Source organism: Cylas formicarius, unplaced genomic scaffold (genome assembly GCF_029955315.1).
Source record: "Cylas formicarius isolate icCylForm1 unplaced genomic scaffold, icCylForm1.1 PGA_scaffold_10__41_contigs__length_53128322, whole genome shotgun sequence".
NCBI classification, from domain to species: Eukaryota; Metazoa; Arthropoda; class Insecta; order Coleoptera; family Brentidae; genus Cylas; species Cylas formicarius.
In genome coordinates this window covers 14,776,512-14,801,429 of record NW_026844214.1, presented here as the reverse complement: position 1 = coordinate 14,801,429, position 24,918 = coordinate 14,776,512, and the positions used below count along the sequence as shown (strand labels likewise).

The window sequence follows — 24,918 nt, the reverse complement described above, 5'->3', positions numbered from 1 at the left end:
ATAATTTTGCCGCCGCGCGGCAGACTAATGGAAATAATTAACGTCGAAACGAAAACATTTACGCTTGTGTGTATTGTTAATCGGCCGTTCCGGGTTTAAAATGGCCGACGACACGTGTTTTTAATAATTTTATATATGCAAAACAAACGGTAAACAAAACGGCGGGTATTTATTTTACCGAATTGGTTTTTAAAATAAATCGTTAATGCATTGTGCGCCGCGGGGCGGTCGCGGGAGGGACGAACGCTCCGGCGAAATGAATAATAATTAAATTCGACGTAAAAAACGGGGTTTTATTAATGAGTGACACGTGGGACATAAATCAGTTAGTTTGAAATTTCCCCGTTAGGGGGACACCCAAACGAATAATAATAAAATTCAATGCATAAATGGGAGTTGTATTAATCGCTCACACACGGCGACTCTCATTAATCTGTTTGTCATTGGTCCTGTGTCTCTAATTAATAACATTTTTAATATTATGTATTATTAATTTAAGACTTATATTTATACTATCATTGGCGAAGAAAGCACTCGTTGGAAGTTAATCAGATTTACAACCTTTTAGTATACTCCTCGTCCCATCAAAAATTTTAGACGGAATCATGTATAACCAACTATACGTTTAAATCACAATATTCTTCCCCTGCATCAAGCAAGATTCCGTTACGGCTACAGCACAGCATCAGCGCTATCTCGTGTAGTAGATTACATTGTCACTAACATGGATAGAATAAGATTATCTGCACTCGTTCTTATGGAACATTCTAAAGCTTTTAACACAATCTCGCAGAATCTCCTCTATTCTATGCTCAGTTATTGTGATTCCTCTTCACAGATTTTAAATCTGTCGAAATCCAACATTGATTGCCACGTCCAGGAAGTCAGGCGTAACAATGAGCTGTCTAACTTTATCCTGGTGACCTCCGGTATCCCACCAGGCTTTGGCCCGCATCTTTTCTCAATCCACACCTCAAAACTTGTCTCTAGTACAAGTCGTTATTCAAGTATACGCGGATGATCAACGTACGTACTACGGTAAAAATGTGTCACAGGCGCCATTGATATTTCAGCCACTAACCTGCACTTTACTCCATTTTCTTTCTAAACAGTGATTTCGTTTTCCTAGAACATTAGACCTAGGCATGTTTTTCGAAAATGTGGCTGTAAAAATGCGACATCCAAACTTATTGATGATCTGTCATTGGTTAATAAAGGGATTTCAAATCTCGCGCATGCGCATATTGAGTGGATCTTCTACAATTTTTTTTCATATGCTCTCTTCAGAATTTTATTATGTTATTTAAATCGTTAAAAAGCACTTTAATTTTATTTGGATCGGGCAGAATCTTACGAAATTAAAGAAATTTAATTAATATAGCTCCCCCAAAAAGATTGTTAAAGTCTTATTCTCTTTAACTGCTCTATGCTAGTAGGCAATTCCTTAACGGAAAATTGAAATAAAATCTCTGTGAATCATTAGTGTTGTCAAATTTTGTTTATTGTGATAAGAAAGAAAAAGAATTCATACTGTCCATTTATCTTTTCATTTCGCAAGCAGAGTCACCGGCGAGATCAAATCTTAGTATTTTTTTATTTAGTGTACTCAACTCAAAGCTGCAATGTTGCCTGCCTTTCAAAAAAATTTTAAACAGAAACTTAAAACATATTTCGTTTACGCAAAACTGAGTTTAGTTAAATATTTAGCTAGATATCAATTCTTGCAATTTCTTTCCGGAGGTTAAGTTAAGTTAAGCTAAACTTCGCCTTTTGGTCAATTTATTATAATCATTTGACGATGTATTTTTTTTAGCAATAAACACTGTTTGCTTTTTTTTGTTTATCTTTATCTTTTTTAATTCTTATTAATTGATTCTCTTTTATTTAAAATTTGGGTACAAGCTTAATTTGATTTTTATAAAATAAATTGCAATGAGAAATGAGAAATATGATAACCGTAGATTTCAATAAAGTGAACAGAACACATCGAGATCAGTGAAATAAGTTAATTTATACCGATCGATTGATTCAGAATGACCTCGATTCCAGTGCTAACTGCATTGTTTAGTGAGTTATGTAACACTGTAAATAATATGTAATAAAACTGAAACGGTTATCTTCCCGGTTTCAGCTCCGGAAAATCAGACAGTCGAGCTGGATTTTCGCGACGACTTTGAGATCGAGTACTCGGACGGCTGCAAAAATGACTATCTGCAGGTGCGCGATGGCCAGTATGGATTTAACAGCGTTTTGCTCCATTATTGCGGGGTCAAAGGATTCCCGCCGAAAGTGAGATCGTCGGACAGATACCTGTGGGTCTACTTCCGCTCGGACGAAAATATCGAGTACAAGGGATTCAGGGCTGTGTTCGACTTCATCCCGCGGTCAAACGGATGTAAGTAACAACAATTTGAATACGTATCTGAATATGAAGTATTACATTGAAGAACACTATATACGGCCCAAGTAACATTTTTTGTTTCATAACATTACATTTTGTTTTATATACTTTTATAAAACCTCTCATTAAGGTAACAGTGAGCAAAATTTAGTATCGTATAAATCTTTCAATTCTTATTTATTTGTAAGTAAGAGGTTAATTTCATAAATAAGTCTATAAAAAGTGGTAATAATAAATAAACAAAAATATTGCTATAAAACCGAGCACTTCACATTTTCTCATTTGTTTGCAATCGTATTTACTTTGAGGTTGACAGCAACATTGTTATGAACATGCCTGAATAAATAATATAACAATTCCTAAACTTATAGAATAATTTTATATTTTACCTTTCTTTAGATCGTAATGCCATTGTTTTAAGTCACCAAAAATATATTCGTAATCGTTATGAAAACTAAAAGTAACTGGAAAATCTACTGGACGCTATTAGTGCTCATAACCTCACTTTTTAGTTGTTTATTTGTTCTTGAAGGAAGTGCTTGTCTTTCTATAAATAAATACCTCTATAAAGTTTAAAATTAAACTAAACTTCCTTTTTAAAATTAAGCAAACGAAGGAAGTCGAGAAAACGGCACTATTTTTGATAGTCTTTCCAAGCGTATGCGACTCCAGGTTTCATAGTACAATACGGAGTAAGCTATTTACAGATAAAGTAACGGAAACGTTTTGAATGCAATAATATAAAACTTAATCTATCATAGTATTTATTGGTAGTCTTAAAAAATTTCTTATAAAACTGTAGAAACTGTTTTAAAACCTGAAGTTTGTTATAAGTATTCATTACGTTACAATAAAACCTTAAGCTGCGAAAAATGTTAGTTGGGAAACAATACATGATCATGTCATAGTTTTCTCAAAGACGACGAACTAAAATAAAAGTCTAATAGATCTATGGAGTAATAAGGAAGTTTCTATAGACAAGACCCAGTCATCGCGATAACAAAATTTTTCATTACCTTGAAAATTCAATTTTTTATGCAGTAACACTGTTTAGTTTTTAAAACGCTGCTTCGTCCTTTTTGCTTGAGGCAGAAATTATCTGACCAACCAAGGTAAGGAGATTGGAATTATAAAAGTTTTCTTCAAGTTTCACGTCAATTAAAAACTGATTCCAAGTTTTAGCCGTCAGTCTTAGTTAAATTATAATTTCGTTGGAAAGTTGTGTTCTTTTTTGGTAAAAGGCGCTACGCTGCTTTGCTGTTAATATTAGTCGATATTTGTTTATGTTAGATGGTAACCTAAAACGAGTCTGTCGAATGAAAACACCATATTTGTCTTGGTTCATTTTATTGCACGAGTTATAGTTATAAATTCTGTCTGAAATATGCTGATCGGCGAAAATACCGGCCACTAAAAAGTGGACTTAATTTCAAAGTTCCTTCCTCGTGAACCGCTCGTTTGATTTTGATAACTTTTTGAAAATTATAAATTGATTGCTCACCAACGATGTTATATCTGAATTTGAGCACCAATGAGACGAAGTTTTTTTCTGAAATTTGGAACAGCCTGCAGAATGCAACAAGGGTGGCAGCTGTTGTCAACTGAATTCATATTGAAGCATGCTCTTTTCTGAACTAGTTTTTGGTCACCACATTATCTCTGTTTTTATTGGAAATGCACTGTTCCATAGCCAACGCATCGGATTAAGCTATGAAAACACAACAAATAACATCAAACCATAAGATTAATTGCAAAACTAGAAAGGAAGGAAATATGTAAGAAGGGCATGTTGAGGCTAAGGCTAATATCTTGTGTGGCCTACCGGTGTCAAACTAACTTTATCAATAAGGTTTATACGTAACAAATTCTTGTTGATTGGCGTGAAATTCTTCAGAAAGTGCCATTCGCAGGTTATAAATGCTGTCGAGTCAGTTCAGTTATTAAATAAAATAAAGAATTTAGCGTCAAAAGAATAAGCTTGCAAGATTGCAAGAAAAATAATGCCAGCTCACATACTGCCAGACTAGTACAAAGAGATGTGGTGAATATTGAGACCTTGGACTGATCTTCACACAGTCCAGACCTTAACCCAATCGAACATTTATGTTTAGTGATATCAACCTCCACCTGCTTCCTTGAATGATGTGAAAGACATTATCTGAACTAATATCGATTAAGCCCAAATTAGACTTCTGGTTCAAAGTATGGCTGGTTGATCGGTTATAATACGTAGGGGAGTAAACGTCCGATATTGACTTTTTATTTTAATGTTTATGATTTTATTTCTTTTGTTTTGGTAATGAACTGTAAATGTTATATTTGACTTTAAATTATTTATTTCACTTAATAAGTGAGATAAAGAGTTGAATAAAAAACAAAATACTCAGAAACGTCGAGTATAATACTGGTTTTTCTGAAAATACTCTATATGTACTTAAAACATAAATTTAAATAAAAATGTTCATTGTAACATGGTTTCTGCAAAGTCTGCTGCTTCTAATTCCTTATGTAAAATATAAATGCTGCAATATGCGGAAATCTTATTCCCAATAACCACGCTCGCGGCTGGAAGCTAAGACATTGTCAAAGCTCAGCGCTGCACTGGTTGTGTTCAGGACGTAAGGCGATCACGTCTCGTCCTCAAATACGGTCGGGATTCACAGTCGGGCAAGCAATAGACGCAAAGGTTTTAGAGGCGTGAGGCGTTCACAAAGGCGTCTACCCTCGACTTCCTTTATGTGCAAGGATATTTCTCTCGCCAGGCACCTATCAGATTAATTCATAAATTTCACAAAATGTTTCCATGTCATACATGCTATATCACAATTTAGAAAGCGTCTCATTCGTCGTCTTGGCAGAAAAGTAATATTTATGAGTGCCTTGAAAAATAAAATCAAAATCTTTTAAAAAATTAAGAAACGGAAATATTTATTTTTGAGTTCAAGCCGAGTTCAGACGAGAAGCAGAACGACCCGACTTGAAAATGGCAAGTGAGATCTTGCCGAAACGTTGTCAGCAGATGACTACCTCCACTTGGAGCCAGCCAGACCAGACGCGGAGTAAAACCCGGAAGAATTTACAACTTTTGCGGGAAACATATAATGTATCATAAATACTAAACCTAATTAGAGTCAACTGTATTTATAGAACTCATTCCCAAATAATTGCTGAAAGCCATTTAAAATGTGACGTTGCATCAGTTCACACAAAAAAGTAATATTTCTTCAGCACTCTACCTGAACGTAGATGGAAGCAGCAGCTTTGACATATAGGCCAGTGAGTACAGTGTGGGTTGTTGTATATAAAGCAATATTAGAGAGAAAAAAAAAAAAAAAATATATATATATATATATATATATATATATATATATATATATATATATATATATATATATATATATATATATATATATATATATATATATATATATATATATATATATATATATATAATAATATTAATATATAATATTAAATAATATTATATTTCGTACAAAAACTCTGAAAAATGTAGTGAAAGTGTAGTGAAAGTTCAAAGTTAGTACCAGCGAGAGTAAAACTGACTTGAAATTTATTTTTAATAATATTTATGTTTAATAATTATAATGCATATGATACCTATTTTGTATATGGACCTGTACCTTGTTATATACCTAGTATTTTGATGTATTTGGTTTTTTACAAGGTGTTTGATTACAAATAACGACTAATAATGATGAATTAGACTAATTCAGAAATGGCAGATATGCATTTTATGTACGGACGCACGGACGTCAAAAGGGACATTCCTTAGTAATCATAGAACTCCTCATCACAGTGTGGCCAGGCTTTAAAGGCTGTGTGAATCTGGAAGTTTGGAAAAACGGAGTTTTTTTACCGTCCGACACCGCAAAGTTGAAACACCCGAATTAGAATTTGCTGTGGTAAATATTGAAGGGCAGCCAGAATTAAGTACAAGGAAAATTTCGGCAGAATTAAATATATGGAGGATTTTAAAAGAACAGTTATATCCATACCACGTACAGAGGGTTTAAGCTCTTTAACCAAGAAATTTGATGATTTTTTTTCCTTTGATTTCGCCGAATCAATACCGATTATACTTTTTTAGTTCAAAAATTCTCTTTGCAGACTTGTATGGGCTTAGGGTTCATAACATTCAATAACAGCATGTAGACATCAATCAATTAACAAATTAATTTAATCAATTATTAATTTATTTATTTTCGTTTCTTACAAGAAGCATCACGCCCTTTCCCTGATAATGTACCGAGACATGTATTACATGCTGATATTTGCCCCAACACATTTCAGCTTAAATGTGCGGTTTTTAAATCGGCCGAATCGATCCTCAGATTTAAATCCTTCGGATTATTGTATCTGGGGATCAGACTTAATAAGACATGGGATAAATAGGATAAACCTTATATCACAACACTTACTATAAAAATTGAATTGAATTGAATTGTTTTTTCTTAGGTGTCTCACTTGTTTTTTTATTTGTTTTGTTATTGTTTTAATTAAAAGTTTTTAAAGAACTTTAGGCATGAATAGATAAATTAGTTTCAGAAATGTTTATTAATAAATTCTTTTTAAAATGTAATTTCTTAGAAGAAAATTGATAAAATACTATTTGACAGCACTCAACTGAATTATGTTTCCAAAAATATTCTTGCAAGGTTAAATCTGCAATGTTTAAAGTGACTCCGAAATTGCGTAAAATGGCCAGTGTTGTGTGATCCTGACGAATACCGATCAGTGCCAACATGGTCTGGACACCCTGGGAACAGCAGAACACCTTGAAGTTCCCGCTAATGCCAAATACGTTGGGCGTTTGTATTCAGTCGCGGTTCGAATATTTATACAGTCCACTTTTCGTCGATGTACAGCCTTTTTCGGCAACATTTTTGGTTTTCGTATTTCTCAAAAAAATTGAATCGGCCATTTTTCGGTAAGCAAACGGCACGCATTTCTGTCGTCGCGAACTATTAACGACACATACACTAATTAAAAAAAACTGCCTTTCGTATTGTTTATAATAATACATCACGATATTTTCTGTACGTGAATTTTGATCGTTTTTTCGACAGTGCTTTGCGGAGTGCCTGTGTCTTCCATATTTTAATCGCCATTTTCTCAGCTGAGGGGTTTTTATTTATCTTGCAATGGCTACAAACGCATATAAAGTCAATCGCTATAATTTGAACCGCAACATGCCATACAAACGTCTTAAGAGACTTTTGAGGCCGGGTTATTGCTGGTCACGGACCCTTCGTTTCATACAATGGCTGATAAGGCTTATTTTGGGGCAAAGGCTATTTACCACGACAACCCTATCGAATCAACTGGTGCTAACCGTAACAACGAATCTCAGCATAGTGTGGCTCTCGACTCAATGACTGCCAATCTACCAAATATAAACATTCCGGTTTTTTAAGGGTGATTTTAAAGATTGGCAAAATTGGTACGATTTGTTTAATAGTCTGGTGCATCTATCCGCAGTAGGCAAATTTAAATATTTGATGCTATCGCTATGATAAAAAGTCTCCCTATGACAACGGCTAACTATACAATAGCATATGACAAGCTTGTAAACTGTTAGCAAAACAAGCGTATCTTAGCTGAGTATTTTAATAAAATTTATTTTTGTCGAAACCATTTTTGCCGAAAGTGGACTGTATAAATATTCGAACCGCGACTGAATCCAAAGGCATAACGTGATCAAATCGTTAGGCGTCTACGTAGCGCGAACTTCAAAGTGTTCTACTGTTCCCAGGGTGTCCAGACCACGTTCGCACTGATCGGTATTCGTCAGGATCACACAACACTGACCATTATATCCCGACTTCGGAATCACTTTAAATATTGCAGATTTAACCTTCAACCACAGCTGGGGATACCGACTTCCACTTTTTTTCGCCTTCTTGTGCCGTGAAGCGTTGGACGGGTGTTGTGTATGTTTGTAATATTAAGAGACGGACATTGCCGCGTAAATCTTACGATCGAAACATAATTAGTTTAATAAATGAGCAGCCGTATTGGACATGTGTAGCCCCAAAATGAATGAAGAATTAAATGATGATAAACTTCGTTCGCTCTATCTACAGATATCGGATCAACATCCGAAGCAGTAAGTAAGCAAGTCGAGTTAAACTAGGTATACTTTCGCTTTGCCGGTACTTGATCACAACCAAAATTACGCGAGTCAGTTGGCTATTGTTGGATGAAGCGAGTGCTTGTAAAACATATATTTACGATAATACCGTGCCTAATGTTCTTTTATTGAGTTCGAGAACTACTCTTCAGGGAGACTTTAGCCATTGTATTAGTAACGAATCCCCGCTGGGTGCTATTCACAATGAATAATAATGAGATAATGAGCTCGATAGATCTCTGTTCTTATACACGAAACACATCGGTCCGTAGGGATATCTGAATTGCGACAAAGTTACTCCGATATTTTAATGGAATGAAGGCCAGATGGATGGAAAATTGCCCCAGGCGCTTGCTGCTTGCATTAGTACGTTGACAATCACGACAACAACGTATCAATTCTCGTTTTTCTCTTTGAGGAGGTCCGTCCAACGCACCTATAAATTTTGTGTTTCAAATTGATAATGTTGCAAGTCCACATCTTATTAATGAAATTGCTGTAGTATATTTGTTGGAATTTTAAATTAAATTTTTTGGGATCTGCACGCTTATCGTTCTAAAGTTTCAAATAATTAAATTTGTAATTTGCCCACGTCTCTATATTCCTCCCTCTTGAATGTCTGCGAAATTCCGAAACGGGGGCGGACCTGTTTACGAAATGAAATTGCTCCCTATTAATGTCATAATTTTAATTTATTGGTTTATTCCAGTCGCCTAACAAATAGTTAAAATTATTTTAAATAAACTTCGCAACGAAAATTCGGAAGTACTGACAACTGTTCAAAATATTTAAACTAATTTATTAGTTGGGTTATTGGGAAACATGTATAGGTATGTATATGTTACTGCTCGTATTTAAAATGCGATGTTATTGAGTAGAATTTTGCAATTTCCAACATTGATAAGACAGGTCTACAAAAGTAAACATTTTGATAAATGTTTTTATTTTCAAAACTGATTTTATATAATTTTGGTAGCCTGATTTCAAAAATTATATGCATTTATTTGTGTCACGTAAGGCTTTTTGGAAATTTTAAAGGAAAAAAACGATATTTGCAAAATAATTTATTTTTCTCTTCAGTCAGGGTCCTAGTCAGGAATATTGTTGCAATACATTAGCGGTCCTTCCTGAGTAAAATAGAAACTCTTTTTCACGATCCCGGTAAAAGCTTGATGTTACGCCAGGTGCCAGTAAATGCTTGCCGCGAAGTGTGGACGCTAACAATTGGGATGCATCCTTTGGAAGGTGCAAATTTCTAATTAAATCATTTAATTTGCTCTGATTAAACACATCGGTCTCTCTGAAACCTGGTGTGAAATCTGAGTCATCTGGGTCGGCATTAAATTCCTATGATTCTGACGATATGACGTTTCCTAGTTCTTTTGAGGCGGTAGGTATCGGTACATCTGGTATATGAGAAAGTGGCCGAATAGCAGAGTCAAGATTTTAATACACAATTTGTTTCTTGTTTTTTCTGTTGAATCCTTGAACATTACACTGACAAAAGTAACATTCGTCACTGTACTTCCTATTCTCTCTCCATACCAAAGGAACACCAACGCATAAAGACTTTACACTACTCTTTTGCCAGTAATGCTTCAACGCAAACGGAACAAACAATATGAGGAGCCCAGGACTTGTGTTGGTAGCCAATTTTTACACCAAAATAAGCTTGGTATACCTTTTTCACAAAATAAGTTGTAGTTTGCCTTTGCTTTACTACGACTTAACTACCACCGATATAACAAAGTTATTTGGATTGTTCAAACAATCTCTTTTTTCCATATTTATATGTTCTAGAATAATAAAAATACGCAACAATGAAGACAATGGCCGCGAATACAGTAGCAATATGACCAATACAACCAAACTGCGCATGAGCAGATTACAACGCTGTATTGACGGTTCTGTGCCAACTCTGTTGCTTTTCAGAGAAATGTAGTATTTTCCGGTGTGGCCAAATCACATTTAATTTCATAAAAATCAAAAATAACATGGAACACGTATATTCATGTCATAGGTATGTATATTAATAAAATACCATTTCTAAGATATAAAGCGCTATAAAAAAACAGACGTGATACAGCAAATTTATGGCGTTTTTTAGAATAAGAGCTACTAAAAATATACAAATAAGTAAACAGCAAACACTAATTCTTAAAAAAATACAGGAACCTCATACAAAACATACAAAAAACTCAAAAGCGGGCAAACATCCGGTGTAAGACACATTTCTAGTTTTGTTGTACAGGCCTGCCTTTCCGGGACATCTTTGCATTTTGTTTTACTTGTCCATTTCTTCTTCCGACTTTCCAACTAATTGGAAGAGTGCTCATGTTGTGCAAATATTTAAGAAATTAGATTGAAATTGCGTGCACGATTTTTTCAATCGTTTTGTAATTTTTTTAAATTTGTATTTATAATAAAATCTACGCGCCAACAAATTTCACATGTCTATCGCAATTTATTTGTTCTGCCTTAGGTAATCAAGGTCAAGCCGATTTAATATATACTGATTTCCTAAAGGAATTTGATCACATTAATTTGTATTTCCGTATACATAAATTAGAAAGTAAGGCATTCTCAAAAATCTTACTATAACTTGTCAAATCTTATTTAATGGACAAGCACCGGTATGTGGAAATTGAGGTATTTCATTTATACTATGTTGCTATGTCAGGTGTTCCGTAAGGGTACACATGGCTTAATCTTCCTTTTGCAGTTTCAGCTAGTTTTCACGTTTACTTTTTTTGTAAGACAGAATCGTTAGACGTATTTTATGTGCTTGGAAATTTTCTCTAGAGAAAAAATGGGAGAAAGAATTTGCACAAAATTTTGCGTAACAAATGAAACACAGTACTATAAAACACTTGAAATATCAAGCACTGATGAAAACGTTGAAGAAGTGAAACAAATGGTGTGGTGTATGTCGAATCACTGTTAGAGAAGTGGCTGAAGACGCCGGCGTCTCTATTGGCCTCGAAATTTTTTCCGAAGTTTTGGGCATGAAATTTAGAAAAATAGGATCATCGAAGGAGCATGCTTAAAAAGGTCATAACTGGTAACCAATCATTGGTATAAGGTTATGACGTCGAAACCAAAGCCCAGTCAAACCAATGGGACAACCCAGAATCGCCAAAATCGAAAAAAGTATGTCAAGTTCTATCAAATGTCAAGGTTTTGCTTACTGTTTTCTTTGATTATTGGGTTGCAGTACATCAAGAGTTCTTACCACAAACTTAAAGGTGGCTTTACTTTTTAAACACACCTCGTAAGTTAGAATATGCTCTAATTATATGCCATCTAATCTATCAAGTATACGTGAATAGCTTACAGTCAATGAAAACGCCAATTATATTTGGTATTATCACTGATTTTTTCAATAATAATTAGGTTTAATCTACTAACCAATACTAATCAATTATTCAAGACTAACTAATTTTATTAAATAATGAATTATTGAAGAAACAAAATGTGTATTGATATAATCAGTACTTCGTGCTTAACGAGTCGATTTATTCTAGGCACTGCATTACAATTAGTTTAAATAAGACATTTTTGATGCAATAAATATTTAACAAATTTATACTAATTGAAATGATGGATAATAAAGAGACAATACAAGTATCAATTAACGACACGAAATACGCGTAACGTTTCGTCAGATAAAAACAAAATTTGTTTGCATCGGAAACTCGACAATTAGAAATGAACTGATTTTTATCAAACTTCTGCATTCCTCCTGCGTCGGTTTTTGTTGACTCCAACTTGCTAACGTTTCGCCAATCATCCTGTTGGCTTCTTCAGAGCTTGACTGAAACTGGCTACTGGCTACTACGGTAGTCATGAACACAAATGAATATCAGGAAAAGATTCAAGATATTCTTACAGACGAATCACATCAACTTAAAACAGCTCAACTTAAAAAAGATCCTACGGTATCTATGGAAAGCAACCTTAAATCTGTCATTAACCCTTCTTCTTTATCAGACTCCTTGAAAAAATCTGTCACCTCACATGACTCCAAAATTCCTCGTCTCTGCGGACTCCCAAAAATTCACAAACCAGTCATCGCGAATATATTTATGGAAGCCTTTGAGAAGAAAACTTCCATCTAAAACCAAAGTTATGGAAACGCTACGTCGATAATACTGTTATTATTTGGCCTCATGGTCAAGAATCCCTAGAAGATTTTCTTAGACATTTAAACATCCTAACATACGTTTTACCATTGAAATAGAAACTAATAACAACCTCTCATTCTTAGATATTTTTATCAATAGAAAATCAGACGTAACATTGGGTGATTGTGTTTACAGAAAACCTAGGCACACAGACCGATACAAAAATCCGGTCCAAAAATCATCGGTTATCAAGTCTCTCAACATCTTCAATCCGTCAAACACAATTCCATTTGAGAATTGACAGCATTGCATGCATATGCGGCAAACAATACATTGGAGAGACCGAACGTAAAATATCAACTAGGCTCAAAGAACACGAAACAACCTTACGACTAAGACTAATAAACTCATCTGCAAATTTTATTCGATAAAACTAAAATTCTTGCATGTAATCAATTCTTCTACCAACGAAATTTAGCTCCAACCCCCTCAAACAATATATAAGCAGGTACAGCGTAAAATGCGAGCCAGTTTCAGTCAAGCTCTGAAGAACTCAACAGGATGATTGACGACACGTTAGCAAGTTCAACTTAACAAAAGCCTACGCAGGAGGAATCCAGAAGTTTTATAAAAAGTATTACAGTAGTCTGTGGAAGTTTCTTTCAAAATTTAGAAATGAATTATTTCTGCCAAAAGAAATGTTTTATTCGTTTTTTATACGGTTTTCTACATTGTACAAATAGGTACATCAATATTTAATAAAATTAGTTAGTCTCGAACAATTGATTAGTGAATTACTAATACTAAAAATGTCAAAACGGGGAATTTGGTGCCCTTTGAATTATTGAAAAAAGTAATAAACATAAATAATAACATTTAATAATAATTAGTTATTAGTAACAGCACGTAAAATGGAAATATTTCCCAAAATCGTTAGCGTTAAGTTCTTTTATTCATATTTTAGATTGGGACAAAGATATGGAGATGCAGTTTTCACTGTGTTATTGGGCGCGTATTTGACATTTTTTTGCGAATATGCCAGGTTGCGGCATTCTTTATCTCGTCACTCATAGCACAATCACTAGCCCAAGAAAAGTCCTTTTTAATGACTCCAAGTTTATTAAAATTAGTTAAGCCTTTTTAGATATATAGACCTTTATTTAGGAAAATATTCGAACTTCCCTTTCTTGAGATAGCGCAAAAAGCATTAAACAAAAATGGTTGGAATTTATTTCAGCTTTAAATTACTATAACTACTATAGTGTACTTTAGAAAGTTTTTTAGAAACCGTTTAAAATTCAAGTACTTCGTTGCCCTTACTGGCACCCGGTATAACACGCAGTTCCGCAGTAAATTCGAATACATCGTGCTCCGCTTTCGCTTCAATGGTCAATCTTTGAGTGCCCTCAGTCCGAATCTCGAAATCCATGAATAAGTTGCATCGTTCCCATTCGTGAACCGATTTATAGAAGTCGAAAGTCGAATTTTACGACCGTAAGTGTTGCCCGCGACCATCATCCCTCCGTAAAGTGGACCTTTTCGCTTTTGGTTTTCCGTTTACCCTGCGCTGCTTTTTACCAGAACAAAATTTAGCGAAAGTGAATTGTACATGTCCGTGTAAAAGGAATTGCGTAATTGCATAACGAACAAACATTTAATACAATAACAAATAATAAAGATACAAGTCTAAGACAATTTGTGAGATAATTAAGAATTTCCGAGCTTTTAAAAAATGGTTTGCATCTTATGGGAGATTCAGGACTCTCGAGCAGTAAAAAATAAAATAAATAAACTTTGCACCACAGTCAGCAGAAATAAGTTGGGGAAAGGAAAAAAACGAGTCTGTGAGTCGCAAAATGTCATAATTTAACAAACTTATTGAATGCACGCGAAATTGTACACAACAGTGGAAGTCAATCCACTCCTTGAGAAATTTTAATAAACTAAGTTTTTGTGAAAATATAATAAATTGCGAATCGGCGTGGGCACCGCGAGAAAGGAGAAATTGGAAGGGAGTATGATTACTTTCTGAACCTAAGTAATACTCCATTGTACACCATTGCAAAATCTTTGTTTATGTTTATTGGATAGATCTTTGAAAAATGCACTAAAATCCTGTTTTGCTTATTGCTTCTACCTAAAGTCATAGTCAACTGGGACTATTTAACAAAAGAGCGAGAAGAGAGAAGTACTATTAGGGATTTTTAAAAAGGAAATGGATTGGAGTACTTAGAATCAAATTAAACCAATTTCTATAATGTTTCAATATGTATGTGTGTTTCAAATGTATTTGAAATATCGTTTATGCCACGCTTAGGGCTGTACATCGTTGTAAAACCTTTGATTACGCTTTGAGTTTGAAAACTTTTTTTTTGTTGGATTGATGTCTCAAAAACGCACTAAAACCTTATGTTTCTTTCTACATCAACCTAAAGTCATGGCCAACTTGGACTAATTTTGATATCAAATATCGAGAAGTTCTAAAAATTCTAGAACGCTACGCTCCCTAGTAGATATCTTGTCTGAAAATCTAGCTTTTCCTGTGAAAGAATGGGATTCTTTAATATTATATGTTATCCAAACATCTCGACCAGGATACTCTCATTGAAATGGAAAATCAAAATGGCTGTAACGAGATTCCAAAATTTAACGATTTAAAAACCTTTATTCTTAAGCAATGCAACGCTTTGGATGCTATCGAATTTTCGAAACAACAAAGTAATCCCATTCGAATCGTGAAAATCGTTCTAAACCTCGGTTGTGTTTTTATACTGTAACGAGAGTCAAGTGATTTACAAATGTCCAAAGTTTCTTAATATAACTCGTTCAGGTCGGTTTAATTATGTAAAACAAAATGGTTTATGCACTAACTGTTTAAGTTCGCAAGATCGCTTTAAAAAATACAATTCTACTCATACTTGTCGTTATTGTTGCCAAAAGCATCATACCTTAACTCATATCAATCGAAATCCGATAAATATTTCGTCTACGCCAGTGAGCTCTAACTTCCAAACAAGAAATAAACACAAGACGAAAATTCCGTCCAATCAACTACTTATTGCGGTACTAGTGCTAGCATTGCTAATACCTCATTGTTAACTGCTGCCGCTGAGGTCTCTGTTACCAAAGGGTTTCTTCGTAAAGTCCGATTACTACTAGATAGCGGAAGCCAATTGACACATATTTCGGAAAAATACGTTAAAAAACTTAATTTTAAAATATTTGACTGCTCTCTCTCTCAATCTGCGGTTTAGGCGATATGACGGAAGCCACTTCTAAGGGCGCTGTCACGTGCACGCTTAAACCGGTCGGCCAAAATTCACCCACTTTTACGGTGGACGCAATTGTTCTTAAAACACTCTGCTCTGATTTACCTCACAATGACGAAAAATATCTCTGGACCGCATATTGCCCATATTTCGTTGTCGGACAATAACTGGCACAATTCTACAAACACCGACATTATTCCCCAACATATTAAACGACGGTCGTCTAATTGATAGACCAAACAAGCCAGTCGTCATTCTGACGGCCTTTGGTTGGGTTCTTTCGGGAAAAATTGCTTCATCTCCGAATTACAAGACACATTTTTATATCACAATATCACAATTTTACTGGAAAATCTAATACAAAAATTCTGGAAATTAGAAGAAATACCTAAACTATCATTTGATTCACCAGGTAATGAGTTATGTGAAAGAATGTTTTCGGAAGTTCATGTCAGAACTCATAGTGTTCGTTATCAAGTCGCTCTGCATTTTAAAAACAATACTACACCGCAATTCATTGCAGACGATTCTCGCCCCTTTGCGCTTCGTAGATATTTCTACTTAGAAAAGCGTTTGGTGGCAACACCAATTATCTATAAACAATATTCCCACAAAATCAATGAATATTTCATCCATGAAGAATTGTTATTATATTTCCCATTACTGTGTTTCAAAAAACGAAAAGATTCGCATAATTTTCGATGCTAGTATGAAAGGAAAACGGGGCATTTCCCTCAATGACTCGTTGCTAGTAGGTTCAAAGCTACAACATAACTTGATCAAAGTTTAATTTTTCGTGTTTATCCTGTCCACCACTAACCAAATTCTGGTTTCCCCCGAACGTCATGACTATCAACGTTTCTTATGGCGATTTTCGGTCAATGAACCTCTTAGAGAATATCGATGGAATAGAGCAATTTTTGGTTTGTCTTGCTCTCCTTTCTTAGCAAACCCCACAATTATACAACTAGCCACCGATGACCGTAAACCCTACCCTAAAGGTTCTGAATTTCTCAAATCCACGATTTATATCGACGATTGTGTCGGTTGTTGAGGATGCAAAACTGGTACCAGACGAACTCATAGCAATTCTAAAGTTAGGTGGATTTGAACTTATGAAATGGAGCACTAATAACTTAAATTTCATATCGGATTTACCCGAGTCGTATATTCAGTTAAACCCTCAAAATTCGTTAACAATATTATACCGACAAATTTACATACCATGTTGGATCAATAACTCGGTTTCCTTGCACCTGTTACCTTATTTGCAAAACTGTTAATTCAGTTAATTTGGACACTGGGTATAACTGGACTTTGGGAGAAATATAAAGCGGAACACCACTATTATCTAAAATTGAAATTGACCATCAGGTTACGACAAACTGTTCTCGAGAATGCGAACTACACAGAGCGTTCGCGTGTGTGATCTACCTTAGATCTTTCGACGCAGTCAGCTAGCAAACTTTTTTTGTAGTCGGGAAAACAAAGGTCGCTCCGTTAACTAAACCGCTTTCGATACCACGGTTAAAAGTTTCCGTCGCTCTTTTGCAAGCTGAACTGATCCATTTCGTAATCGAAACATTGAAAAATGAAATTAAAACTTCCAATATTTTCGCTTGGTCCGATTGAACCGTCGCTTTGGCGTGGATTAAGGGAGCACCTTATAGATGGAAAACTTTCGTTTCTTCAGGCATTCGAGACAAAGCACCACCGTCCGCATGGCATCACGTTCCTTCTGAATCCAACCCTGTGGATCACGTTCACTTTTTCCATCTGAGTTAATAAACGCAAAGCTGTGGTTTGAAGGGCCTTACTGGCTTCGAGAACCTGCCTCGAGTTGGCCCAGCTTCGTAAACCACTTAAAGAGGAAAAGACTTTGGTATTCGCCACATTTTTTTTCTTAATAGTCTAATGTTTTTCGTTAAATACGTGCAAAACTTATCATTTCCTGAAGAAATATCAAATATACGGAAGAACAAACCTCCTTCCAAATATTTTCGAAAATTGGGTATATTTCTAGATTCGGATGATGTATTACGCGTTGGTGGTCGCTTGGTGAACTCCCGATCTATGTCAGATAATCAAAAACATGCTGTAGTTTTGCCTAGAGCTCATCGTTTAACAGAATTACTAGTAGAATACTTTCACAAGATTTATTTGCATCTCAGTAAGCAAACGCTTCTTAACTTATTACAACGATTTTGGATATTGTCGGCACGCCGTGTTATAACAAAGGTCATTTCAAAATGTAAAAATTGCTGGCGTTTAAAACCGCGACCATATCAACCTCCAACCTTACTGAGGGTGTCTCAAATCAGAGCATCTAGTTGCTTTCGAGTTGATTTTACCGGTTTCTTTACTACTTCTTTAGGTAAAACTCGCGGTGCAAAAACTATGAAGTCTTATGTTTGTATGTTCGTGTGTTTTGCCACCAAGGCCATACTTTTGCAACTAACTAGCCAGTCTCGGATTTGTGTAGCTAGGTATTCTTATGCGCCATTCGTCGATTCATGGCACGTCGTGGACGAGTGTCAAAATTAATCTCCTACAACGGAGTAAATTTCATAGCCGCCAACAGGTACTTGCAGGAATTATTTAAAAATGCCGCCAATGAAGAATATATAGAATGGCACTTTAATCCACTGGCTGTGCCTCATTTTTCTGGTTTAGCAGAGGTCGGCGTTAAGTCCGTGAAAACACATTTGCCCAGGGTTATCGAAGATCAAGTTTTGACGTTCGAGGAACTCTATACCGTGTTAACGCAAATCGAGGCACTTTTAAATTCGCGACCATCGTGTCCTTTGAGCTCTGATCCAAACGATCTAGCGGTACTAACGCCTGGACACATCCTGACTCTAGAATCTATCTCTATCTTGCCTTGATGTAACTCATCTAAAAGTAGGTCGCCTTAATAGATGGCAAATGTTGCAAATGCACCAACATTTCTGGACGAGATGGGGACATGAGTACTTGTATACTTTGCATGAGAGGGAAAAGTGAGTGCAACCCTCTGTTTCAATAGCAATTGGTGGTATGGTTCTAATAACCACCGATAATGTACCTACTTTTAAATGGCCACTCGGTAGAATTGTAGAGTTGCATTTCGGAAATGATAAAACTGCGCGAGTAGCAACAGTTTTAACCAAACAAGGAACCTTTAAAAGACCGTTAGTTAAGCTATGTCCGTTGATGTTCGGGATTCTCCCTCATAGTTCATAGGAAATATTTTGTTATTTAAAATTGAATTATTTAAATAAAAGAGAATTATGTTGGGAATTTTAGGTAGATAATTCCATAATATGTATTTAATTTATTTCTGGGTCTTTTATTGAAGGAAACTTTTATCTTCGCGATAATTAATATTCTCGCGGGATCGCTATGTGCGAGTCGTCACCGAAGCGCGCTCTGGCGGAGAAAAAGTTTTCGGTAGCACGGGCAGTACCTCACGACCTGCTCATGACTGCTACTCGTCGTCAGTATACTAGACCTTATCCCGAGCGAAGAGTTCCTTCCAAACAAAACAAATATATTAGGGTTCTTTGAAGCATATTCGGTATATTCTGTTAATATATATAATTGCACTGCATTCTTTAAAACTCATGAGCTTTGTGAAGAACAATGCTAAAAGAGATGTAATTTTATTTGGAATTTTTTAATAAATAAAACGAAAATCATTTTTTAAAAAATATTTTAAGGACGATGGAAGATGAATCTGCAATCCACAAAATACGCGATACTGCTCTACAGATAAACCTCGACAAATACATTAAATGAAAACCCAAGACTACCGGTCCGTTAGTATTTGGCGTGGTATTATAAATACAAATATTTTGGGTTCGGTATTTCAGATCAAAAATTAACTGGAAATCATTGTTCGCATCTCTTATAGAACACATACATATTTCTACTTATTCAAGTAAAACTCTAATGACTCTAAATTCAAAATGTTACATAACAAAATCAAGGGAGATAGCATTGTTTTCATTTTACAAGAACGCTATACACAGAATAATATTTAATGTTTTCAAAAGTATAAGTAAATTATAAATTTAATTCAATATACGTTAACAAAATATCTGGCTATTTTTCGTTACATATTACCCAAAAAATAACAAATAGTTCTTTCTTTAACAATAGTGATATGATTTGTAAGAAAAAAAATTTTTTTAACGTGACAGTGTTACAACGAATAAACGCTTACCCCAGTGTAAGGCAGTTTTCAACCTCGATTTGATGTGCATTATTTACTACATCTGATTTTGGTATTTTTTGTGAGAAAAGTGACTTTTTCAGAATGAAAATGCCGTAATACTGTGAAGTTTGCAAAACTGACGGTTTCAATTCCGAAGTGTCATTACATGTTATGAATAAATCGAAAACGTATTTTAGAGGCTTGTGTACTTTGTTTTGTGTATTTTCACTAAGTATTATCTATTGTAGATTCCCCAAGAACGTTCAAATGCATCGGATGGTTTACATTATGTCCAAAAATGTGTCAAATTTGTTTAATGTAACTATTTATGTGTTGATTAGTTCATTTGCCTTAGTTTTAAGTCTCTTTCATGTCTAGTTGATATTTTTCGTCCTGTCTCTCCAATGTATTCTTGGCCGCATTTACAAGGAATGCTGTAAACTCCTGGTATCTTAAGCCGAATTTGGTCTTTGACGTATCGAAGATGGTGAAAGATTTTTGGACAAGTGGTAAATCTGGTTTTGACGTTATAGTTTGATATTTTCGACGTAGGAGGAAATAGGAACATTACACTAGCCCGTGGAAGTTTCTTTGCAAAATTATTTATAATATGATTGTGAAATTTTTAATATTGATACATTATGATCTCCGACGCCTATGATTTATTGCTTTTCTCGGGAATTATTTTCTCCCACCTTACCTGATTACCATAGCACCCTCACACTATAGCATAGCAATACTCCTCACCCTACTACTCGCCCCCTTGCCTAAATGCATCACAGCTGTAGCAATTTTGTGAATGTCATATCTAATCTCTTTTAGTTACACGTCTGTTAATATAACACCCAATAAGCCAAACAATCAATTTTTTTGACAATCTTTGAAGTAACAAATTTATAAATTAACAATAATCATTTGATCGTCGTGTATGCTGATGATACTATTGTATGGTGATACATGGGATAGTATGGTATTGTGGCGTGAGTAGGGACATATCACGTACAATACACACATACACAATACAATGTACATAGCAATTTTTTTACCAAACTAGGCTACACATTTTCAAATAAAACTTTGCGCCAGCATTTTGCTATATACTTAGGACCTTTTTATTTAAAAAGCGCAAAATTTCAATACAAAATGGTATAATAAGCGATTTATTGCAATGTAGTATTTTTGTGATACTTTGTGAAGTTATGAGACTTAGTTTTGATTGTTTGATTTTTTTGTGACTTTGTAGTTTTAATTTAAAACTGACTGAATGGAATTAAATTGAAATTGAAATTTCAGAGATAGCTTATCGGCTCTGTTGTATAGATTGCGAAACCTTAGACCTTACTCATAAATTCTTTCAGTATAGGCCTTTGTCAATAAAGTAAACTTAATTCCTTTTATTGCTATATCTCTTGTTTTTAACTTTTAACTTACATACTGTTTTTTTTACATATGTGCTTTTTTTGTTTGCTAATAATTAATTAATAGTAAATAAATTAATCAACGTAATAAACATAATTAGAGAAACAGGAGGCACCCTCTATTTTGTCTTTTTAGTTGTTCAAATGACTACAGGGGTTAGTTTTGACATTTATGTAGAAACTGGTCAGAAGAGTAGAGTAATTTTCAAAATAAATAAGAACTAAAAGTTCAGATTTTCACGAAATTATATATTTTGACATGACAATTGTTTCGACAACACCGTGTCTTTATCAAATGTTTGATAAAGACACGGTGTTGTCGAAACAATTGTCATGTCAAAATATATAATTTCGTGAAAATCTGAACTTTTAGCTCTTATTTATTTTGATAAATGGATTTTCATCAAGTAAAAACCTCCTCAGTTCAATTAGAGTAATTTTCTTCATTTACACTATCTTGTTATAGCGATATTTATAATTCGATGTCAGTTATACTGCATTTGGTTGCCTTTATTTGGAATTAAATTCATTCTTTTTTTTTCAGTATTCCGAAAAATAATTTTTGTTGTTTAATATTAAAAAAGAGTTCTTGTAGAATTCTGGGGATCGCAAACTTGGTTAACGGTTTAAGCGTAAATTTACATAAAACTAGCGGTAACATTGCTATTCGTGGGGGACAGCTTGTATAACAGCCCTTGAAATATTTACGATTGTTCCATTTCATCCTCGACAACCTCTCCCGTCCGCGGAATCCCTCTCACGTCCGGTAATTGAATTATTTAATTTATTCGACACTTTTGTGTAAGCGAGTTGCGAAAATTTAATTAACATCTCTGAACGTTGGCTATATTAAATGCTTTCTTTGAAGAATTCCTTACACAGCGAGGGCGGTTTCTTTGTCAATCTCCACGTCACTGAGAGTGCGTTCGACCTATTTATACAGGAGAATTATGGAAAAAATGTCTTAAAATCTGGTAGTTATTATCAAAATTCTTTTTTTATTATTGATACAGACATTTTCTTTCCTCCTATAATAAAAATTATACAGATTAGAAAACATCCTAAAACACAGAGATAACGGAGAAAATGAGGCTTATTCATATTTAGATATCCATGTCAAATATCTTTAAACCATCTGAGTATTTGGTTTTATTTTAAAACAACCAACTTTTTTATGTTAATGTGAAGACGAGTACTGAAGTGGAAGTAATAATAACTTTCGCAAAATAAGCACACTGTGTAAATCAAAATATTTTTTGATTGCATAATTTTGAAAAAAAATTCTTCCCTTTTTATGAAGGTATTTATCTCAATTCGAAAAAATATAACGCTTTTTAAAAAATTATAGTTTAAACAGCTTGCTCTTATCTAAGGTGAGTTTGGCATACTTATAGCTTTATTACTTCCAAAAAAGGTAATTATTAAAAAACGTCGCAATTAGTGAGATGTCAATTATGCATAACCTTGCTTCTTAGGTGTTTTCCTATTACTAAATATGCGGTTGTTAAAAGAATTATAAAGGGAAGCAAGTAGATCCGGGACCCAAATTTATTGCCGGACTCTTATTGAAAACAATACGAATGCATAAACAAAGGCAATAGTTTTAGGTTATATGAATCCGTCGAAACCAAATGGTTGAAATGTCGTACAATACAAATGGAACAGTAGTTATTAAAATAAGCTCTTGTCGTTCTGATGAAAGGCTAAATTTTGGTTAGTTTTCTCTTAGATTTCATCTAGTTTTCAATAATTTATCACCTGGTACACTTTGGAAAATATTAGCATGGGTTTTAACATACGTTCTATATTTGATTTTTTGCCTATTTTGCTTGTCTTGCGATTTTTTTAAGAAAACAATTATTATTAAACATCATGCATGAAAAAGCTTATTACAGGGCAATCATTTTATAACAATCATTATGTTTCATAGTAACTGCCGAATATTTAACACTTTGAAATTTATAAGCATTTGTAACGAGTAAGCTGTAAAACTTCAAAAGTAAAAGTTTTATAGTAAGTGTGTGGACGCTATAAAACAATTATCCCTTAGAAATATAAATATTAATATAATTAAGCAGCTAACAATATCGTGGCATTACATAATCTGCAGCTCACCCTGTTGGTACATGCAATGTACGAAAATCGGAATACAACGGTCCTATGAAGTAGATGCATGAGCAAATACGATCCGGCAGCAAAACAACGGCCAATAAAACGGCGGCTGTGTGCAATTCCGGCAGCATCTGCTTCAAACAAAGGACGACTGCAAAGGACCGCTTCCAACAATTGAAAGTCGCCTGGATGCAAAAACGAATGTCTGAACTTTATTTTGCGTCTCGCGATCTTTTTTCGCAGTTTCGCAGTGTTCTTTGTTTACTGCGCCGCAGAATGCAAAAGAGCTTGAAATTAGTTGACTTCCTGGAGTCGGTCTTGCGTTACGTTGCCTGTAATCTAATTATTCGGACTTGGAAATATATCAAAATTGACCATAGAACAGTTCGACAGATGGTTTGATACTTTCTTACTGGGTTCTGCTATGCATGCAATTATTTTAAATGACTTTAGTTCGTCACTCGATTTAGAGTAAATGAAGTTCGAGGTCATTTAATACTGATTTTATTTATGATTTTATCTGTAACAGACGGGTTGAAACCAATGTTTCACGCTATTTGTTTTATTATTTTTAATTCCTTTCTAATTTTTTTTGTCGGTAGTAGTGCATTAAAAAGGGAAAATAATGAATAATGTGCGCGGGTCGTTTGAACTATTATGTATCTGTGTGTGATAGTATAGTAAATGGAAAAATCTAATTTGTTTTGTGCCTGAGTCATATAGCTTCCAAAGATATATACCGACCTGCATATGCTGATAATATAGGAGCTTATGAAACAACTATGAAAAAAATTTGAGAAGGGCCATTCGAAATGCGCATGCTCGAGATTCTAAATCTCGCTTTAAACCAATGACCTCGCGGCATCCAAAATTCACGATAGTCGCTGACAGGTGGTCAATATTTTGGGAAGACGAGTTAGGTGTGTGGAAATCGCTGTTTAGAAAGAAAATGGCGCACAGTGCAGGTTAGTGTGTGAAACGTAGAGGCATGCGCGGAAAATCATTCCCTTCACTACGAAAATATCAGTTCCGCCTGCGGCAAATCAATTTTTACCGTAGACAACACCGTGTCGACACAATTGTCGTGTCTAAATATATAATTTCGTGAAAATCTGAACTTTTAGTTCTTATTTATTTTGACCATATTTTTAACTTGTAAAAATGAATAATGTTACCAAAACAACTATAAAATAAATTAGTAATCTCTAGTAATTAGTAATCTCTAGGATCAAATTTAGAGAATTCAGA

General features: G+C 34.5%; 1 protein-coding gene across 1 annotated transcript in view; it reads left to right on the top strand.

Moving 5' to 3' along the window:
* The window catches only part of LOC132700327 (neuropilin and tolloid-like protein 2), a 240,454-nt gene that overhangs the window by 145,394 nt on the left and 70,142 nt on the right, over window positions 1–24,918 (top strand). Inside the window, exon 4 of the mRNA XM_060667560.1 lies at window positions 2,132–2,395. Within this exon, the coding sequence (XP_060523543.1) occupies window positions 2,132–2,395 (264 nt within the window). The remainder of the gene's footprint in view (window positions 1–2,131; window positions 2,396–24,918) is intronic.